The 7,113-nt window shown below is 42.9% G+C and overlaps 1 protein-coding gene across 1 annotated transcript; it reads left to right on the forward strand.

Moving 5' to 3' along the window:
• Positions 1 to 1,894: 1,894 nt before the first annotated feature.
• On the forward strand, positions 1,895 to 6,486 carry LOC136484350 (serine/arginine-rich SC35-like splicing factor SCL30). The gene is made up of 8 exons (XM_066481599.1): positions 1,895 to 2,016; positions 2,449 to 2,609; positions 2,696 to 2,773; positions 4,111 to 4,275; positions 4,352 to 4,392; positions 4,749 to 4,815; positions 4,922 to 5,098; positions 5,906 to 6,486. Exons 2-8 carry the CDS (start codon positions 2,461 to 2,463, stop codon positions 6,033 to 6,035), a joined length of 807 nt encoding a protein of 268 aa, XP_066337696.1. The 5' UTR covers positions 1,895 to 2,016; positions 2,449 to 2,460; the 3' UTR covers positions 6,036 to 6,486.
• The last annotated feature ends 627 nt before the right edge of the window (positions 6,487 to 7,113 follow it).

The raw sequence follows: 7,113 nt of genomic DNA on the forward strand, positions 1-7,113 counted from the left end.
ATTTAGATCAAAGCAGAGTCGGGCTCCTGCTCGAATTCTGGATTCACTCATCAGAGGCTCGGATATAGCCCTTGTATCCACAACATTCATCTTACATTATGACTCTGATCTTCATTTATATCATGTTCTTAGTTATTAAGTTTGTAGTTTACTTTGATTATATGCTTAGTATAGTTGGAGTTATTAATATGATTATGCATAGGATCACAGAGCGCTCAATTAAGTGTTTCAAACTGGTTGAGTAGCCGAACCTTGTGTAAGCGTGGTGCTTATACAATGTTTTGCCTGTGGATGCACCCTACATGCCAGAACAGTGTGGTTGATCAGCGAGGGTGACACCTCGTTGATCCTTTGTAATCCATCTCCCGTATGTAGGACTAGTAGGACCTGGTCATGACAGAGGAAGTATATTTAGCTATGTTCCTCTTTAGAGATGTCCCTTATGCGTGAAAGTAGAGATAATCTTTTGTTATTGCTAAGTATATAAAATGATGGTATGTTATGACTTGTAATTAAGAATAACTTATGAATTTAACTCACTTTGAACTAACATAGACTAGCTATTGCTATCTTTTGGAGTCTCTATCTGAATGTTATATTTATCATATATCTATCTATCTTTTGGTTTACCCCTGTTTAGAGTAAGTGGATGGTTACTTGATTCATCCCAAGTATAAGTTTATCAATCTCTTTAAATGCCATCGTTCCACTCTGTGGTAAAATATAAATAACGATACCTAAAATACTCCCAGTGAAATGCTACAATGGTAATCTGTGCGCTTGCAGAATCCTTAATATTATATTTGCACTCATAAACGCTAACAATCATGAGGGCCTAGAGCCGCATGTCAGCCGCTGCTATATAGCTCAAGGCTTTAGGGGAGAGAGTTTAGTGAAGCAACGACAAGGCTATTGATGTTTTTCTATTGTTTTTTTCTTTAGTTTTAATGTCAACAATCTTGCTCGGCCATTGAAATCTATCATGAGGATTTCCCATATTATGATTGTGTAGTCGTAAGGGGACAACTTGAGACACATATTCTTCATGTGAGGAGGCATATGCTACCTTTTCTACTTGCAAAGATACTGCAAGTTTGGCAAAAAATGGTTGAAACTAAAACATTAGGTTTTTCCATTGGTGTACAAGCTCATTGAATTGGCATTGTTAGCGCTGGTATCAACGACAATTGTTTAAAGAGCTTTCTCAGGTATGAAATTTATCAAGTATAAATCGTACAATAAGATTGCTGATGGTTGGTTCAGAACTATTCAATTTACTTGATGAAGCTACTATTCTTGGGTTTCAAAACTTGAAGTCACTGCTAGCATGGGGTATTGCTCTCTAAGATGGTAAGACCCCCTTTGACATGGTTTCAGCTCTAATTTCTTGCGGCTCGCAAGGAGCTCTAACAAATGACCATATACAAAACGCCTTCTTGTGAGAAGCTTGGAGGAGCCAGAGCCAAAAAAAGGTGTCTTCTCTCGACTCCTTCTCATAAATTTGACATAGATTATTATAAAACTTGCCACTGAAACTTCTTTTTGCCAAATATTTTCGTAAAATCGGTTTTAACTCCACTGAGAAGTCGGAGTCCTGCTAACTTTTACCTATAATTCATGACTACGCCACTGACCGTAAAGACCGTAACTACAACCGATGCACTGACGGTAAGGACCGTAACTACAACCGATATTGAGCGCATTAAATCACTGTGATATTAATCTCGCATAATGGTAGAGCATTTTTTGAGATAAATGGGTAGACCATCTGGAATTTATTCGATTTGTATGCGGCTGAAAAACCAGTGTGATAGCAGCCCATACGCGGACAGAGGGCCTAATAATGTACTAAGGCCCAAGACGCCCATCAAGAAAATTAGAATCCGTCTTGGTGGCCCACATAAAATCCTTCACCCTTGGTATATTCTCCACACGAGTTCCTCATCTTCTCCTCGCTTGCCCTAATTCCGCATCCCCGGTTGAGGCAGCGGCGGCGGCGGCGCCGGCTCACCAGCGGTAAGCCCCCTTCCTCTCCCCCCCGCGCTCTCTCTCCTCTCTTACAGTGCCACTCGCGCTTTTCGCAGTGAGAACGAACTCACGCACGCTTAGGAACAAGAACATAAAAAATCGCAACTTTAGCTAGGGTAGGGGCTCCCTGATTCGAATGCATCCGAACACCGTTCTTCATGTTAGCTTCCATTAATCCGTCCTAGTTCTCGAGCGGTCGCGTAGATCTATCCGTTTAGCATGACGAGCGCGGGGATTGGTTCGATTCCTGGTCAAAGGCGCGGGTCCTGTCTGTAAGGTGTAAGCTAATCCAAAGCCTAAAGTGTGCACGCGCGCTTCCATTCTTTGATTTCTTTGATCACACGGCGATGCGCACATGCGCGCCGTATTGGATTTGCTTGCCTGCCTCCACTAAGCACCGCAATGGACTCCCATGTGCAGGTACCGGGAGGAATGGGGAGGTACAGCCCCGCGTACAGCCCCCCGAGGAGAGGATACGGCGGCAGGGGAAGGAGCCCGCCTCCGAGGAGAGGCTACGGCGGTGGCCGTGGTGACCATGGCTCTGTCAGCCTCCTGGTCCGCAACATTCCATTGAGATGCAGGTATGCAAACTCTGACTTGGGCACCCTTCCCCATTGTTTCGCCGTGCTGGCGGTAAAATTGCTCACATTTACAACCAACTTTGCAGGCCTGAGGAACTCCGTGTCCCTTTTGAACGGTTCGGCCCTGTTCGGGATGTTTACCTGCCAAGAGACTATCAGACTGGGTAAGTGTTAATGTAGCAACTAGGCTAATAAATGCTTGTGTCCGTTGACATCCGTTTCTAGCCGTTATATTTGCATGGCATGATTGGATATATAAACATGTCCAACCATTGGTGGCTTTGGTTCAGACACGCTTGGTACTTAATTTCCGCTGCCTTTTAGGAGCAAAGCATGTGTCTGCATGAAACTGAGGACTTTGATTGGGTTGTAACGCTTCGCTGGAGTTTCCCTTTTGATATACCATTTCTAGCCGTTACATTTGCATTCCATGTTTTTTTTTACCTCACCATGGGGAGGGAACTCCCACCTGAATAAGGTGCAAGGCCAGGGATCGAACCCTGGCCGGCTGGCTCAACCACAGGGAGCACACGCCACTGCACTACAAGTGCGTTTGTGCATTCCATGTCTGGATATATATAAAAATGTCCAACCATTTGGGATTCTACAAAAATGCCTGGGTCCTTAGGAGCAAGCATTTTTGGATGTTATGTTTTGACCATGCTGTCGAAATTATGATTGCTAAATGTTTGCATGCGACTGAAAACTTTGCTTGGGCTCACGGTTCACACATATATACTACATGAGGCTCCATTCCAAAAATGCACTGATTGTCGTGGCTTAGCAAAAGTTGCATAAAAAGAACTCAACCATTCCCTTTCTCTTTCTTTTATGCACTTTCTGCATAATATAAAACATCATAGGATAACTTAAGGTGAAACATGTGGAACAAGACTAGTAATACAACCATCTGTTGAACTTCACTAATTAATTTCCTGTGTATAGGATATATATACATTATATGATGATGCTTTCTTCTGGTACGAATTACTCTCTTGAAATTATTCTCAGGACTGTATTTGTGGTTGAAGTAAATACAAGCCCTGAACAGTCCTAATTGTTCATTTGTTTGGTGAGATAGAGTATTGTGCGAATGAAGTTCTTTTATCAAGACAAGATTCGATTTGTTAATTTCCTGAAGAGAAGAGGGTTTTACCGTGTCTTCCATGGGAAGATATAATGAAGACAAGTTGGTCTCAAGCACTTTTCATGACTTTTCAAACTCGAAGAACTTGAAGCAAATCACTTTATGAAGGTGTATACAAGAAATTTTGGATCTAAGGGCTCCTAACCACTTTTTGAGGCTTGCTACCATTTGATGAACATGTTTGTAAGTTGTTAGCTGTGCTCTATGGAGAACTATAAATGATTCACCATAATATGAATCCCTGGTAGTAACTCGTGAGGCACATACTATTTATGATCGTTATGTGCCCTCTTCCTTGTTTACCAGTACCATACTTTGTGAATTTTACTTATGAAGGCTTTTGTGATCATTCAGGGAGCCAAGAGGGTTTGGATTCGTGGAGTTTGTTGATGCTTATGATGCTTCTGAGGCGCAGTACCACATGAACCGTCAGATGTTTGCTGGGCGTGAAATAACTGTTGTACTTGCTGCGGATACACGGAAAAGGCCTGAGGAAATGCGTAGACGACCTGGACCAAGGTATGCCAATAAGCATTGGTTTTCTGGAAGCGCTATCTGTGTTTCATTTGAAATGACTTAAGTTGTATCTCTGTAGAGGTTATTCTGGTCATGAAGGGCGTCGTCCTTATCGCCATGGTAATCTAAGTTTTTTGCTTTGTTTTGTCCTATTATTTGAGATGCATGGATGAATGCTTGTGTATGCATTGTAATTTCTTATAAAAAAATTACTCTGTTCATGTTCAACTGTTGCTGTTTGATTATCAGGAGGGGGCGGGGGGGGGGGGGGGGGGCGGGGGGGGATAAAAAAACTGATGTTTTGTTCATTTAAGTTTCGTGATTGGCATTCATGCGATTCTGTTGTATCACTGTCCTTGGATCTTTATTTGCCTGTTTGAAGGTTGCATCTGCTGGTAGCAAAATGTGGTGCTGAAAATTGATGGTTTCGGAAGTTGTTTGAGCACTGACAAGTTGCTATCTTTCCTTACGTGCAGGACGGTCTCGTTCTCGTTCATACTCGCGTTCCCGCTCACCACGCCCCCGTGGCCGTGGTAGATCACAGTATGTCTGCTGAGTCTTGAGTCTCTTTGAATAAGTAATGGACCAACCATGATGTACCAGAGCAGTAACCTTCATCGAAATGATGTTACCTTTATATACACTACAGGTCATACTCCCCTGCCCCGAAAAGGCATGATGACTACTCTGCTTCCCCACCCCGGGCAAAGGAAGAGCACCCGAGGTCATCAAAACAGCCTAAAGAAAATGACAGGGATAAGAAGAGGAGATCCTATACTCCCGATGATAGAAATGATCGCCGTGGTGCAGACAACGGTCATGATGAGTAAGTTTTGTTCCTTGACTGTTGGGTGCATGTCTATGGGTTAATCTAGTTATGTTCTGAAGTAGCAATGTTGTGCGTCCTATTGAGTGGTTATTTTGTTGAGCAATATTTTTCCCAATCTGTAACATGCAACATCATTAGGGTTATTACATTGAACATTTGTTTGAGCAAGAAATGAGAAGTGGTCCTTTGTGGAGGATATCAGGGAATGGGGCCTTCATTAAGTTTGTACTTCCTCTATTCCAAATTGTAATATGTTTTGGCTTTTCTAGATACATAGCTTTTACTATGCACTTACATATACACTATGTCTAATACATAGTAAAAGCAATGCATCTAGAAAAACTAAAATGTCTTATAATTTGGAACAGGGGGAGGTATATCTTTGAGCAATAGCGTCTTTATTTGTTTGAATGATTGTGTAAAGCTTACTTGACATGAAATGCCTTTCCTGAGCAATATTATGGTGGAAATCCCTTGTACACTTGCACATCTACATGTATATTCAGGCACATTCTTTGCATTGTCTTGAGAGTCAAACTGCATCATGGCAGGGAGAAGGCCCTCTTTGTTTCCCGGTTAGAATCTTAGGGGATACATAGAGTTGAAGCATAGTTTATCTCGAGTCACTTGCTGGCCCATACTGTATGGTTGCCGTTTGATACAAGTAGCTTCATCAGTATTCGATTCGGATGTTTCTTTTTATATGGTAATAGAATTCATTATACGTAGACAGCAGGAGTAGCTGCTTCAGATGGGTGTTTTTGTTGAATGGTAGTAACAGTGCTTGGTGTATGTTCATAACAGGAGGAAGAGGTCCCCAGCAGGCGAGGAGGACGAGGAGCCTCCGCGTGGTCGCCGCAGGTCGCCCCGGCCAGCATCCATGTCGCCTCCAGGGTCGCGGTCAAGGTCGGCGTCGCCTGCTATCAGCGGCTGATGAATGTGGCGATGGAACCGGTTCCCCCCTGTGGTGATTGGGGCAGTTTGCCAGACTCTTTGCTGCTAGGCTATGTTTTGTTGTTTCCTCCGTGGATTGTTTGTGTATGTGGGCTAAGTCCGGTGGTTGGTTGCTCGGAATGGATGGACGGATGGAAATGGATGGGCGTGTCGGTGGGTGGAGACGGTTTTGTATGGTTGTCTTTGTATGTGTCTGAGGGATTGAAGACTCTGGTTGTAAACCTGGTATGGTACTAGTGGTAATTGTTCTTGTTTTGTATGGTGTCTTTGTATGTGTCTGAGGGATTGAAGACTCTGGTTGTAAACCTGGTATGGTACCAGTGGTAACTGTTCTGGATGTACTGCTCCTGTTTTAGGTTAATGATGACTGGAATCGTTGGGTCATGTTATTAAGACTAAAGAGTTGAGAATGGATTTGATCTTTAAATGGATGGATATCTGTGTGTGGATGGGCTTGGCTGGGCCGAGCATAGCAGATGCCATTGATCTCCGTTCGGTCCATTGGCCGTTTGTCTCAGCACAGCAGAAACGCAGGATGATCAAATGGTCCGGTTCGGCGGTGCAAAGAGCAGTAAAATCCGGCTAAGCCCCACTCACTGACTCGACAATCCCTCTCTGATGTCACATGTTCTTTTTTACATGATTTTTATGTACACAAAAGGAAATGGTTCTTTTTTACATGATTTTTATGTACACAAAAGGAAACGGAGTAGTACATAGTAGTGCTACTACCATTGCTCCTCTCGAGGCGCATGCACAAAATTATTCAAGCTCGTACCAAACCAAACCCCAACAAAAGAGAGCAAATGTGCGCCAACAAGACGAATATGCTGCCACGCTGCCCTCGCAAACCTTTTCAGAGTAGTGAATCTTTTTCTTTTCTTTCCTTTCCTTCCCTTTCGGAAAGAAGAAAAAAAATACTCCTACATCAATTTGCACACAGGAATATAAGAGATCAAGATTAAAAAATAACACAACTTTGGTTAGTTATTACTTTGGGAGCTTTCGAATATTTATTTTTGCTCCCACGCCTGCACTAACTCAAGAAGACATGCAAA

Source organism: Miscanthus floridulus, chromosome 9, assembly GCF_019320115.1.
Source record: "Miscanthus floridulus cultivar M001 chromosome 9, ASM1932011v1, whole genome shotgun sequence".
NCBI classification, from domain to species: Eukaryota; Viridiplantae; Streptophyta; class Magnoliopsida; order Poales; family Poaceae; genus Miscanthus; species Miscanthus floridulus.

Coding starts and splice junctions, on each gene's coding strand:
- LOC136484350 (XM_066481599.1), top strand. CDS start 2,461: ATGGGGAGGTACAGCCCCGCGTACAGCCCCCCGAGGAGAGGATACGGC. Junction 4,276..4,351: donor CGTAGACGACCTGGACCAAG/GTATGCCAATAA, acceptor GTATCTCTGTAG/AGGTTATTCTGGTCATGAAG. Junction 5,099..5,905: donor GCAGACAACGGTCATGATGA/GTAAGTTTTGTT, acceptor TGTTCATAACAG/GAGGAAGAGGTCCCCAGCAG.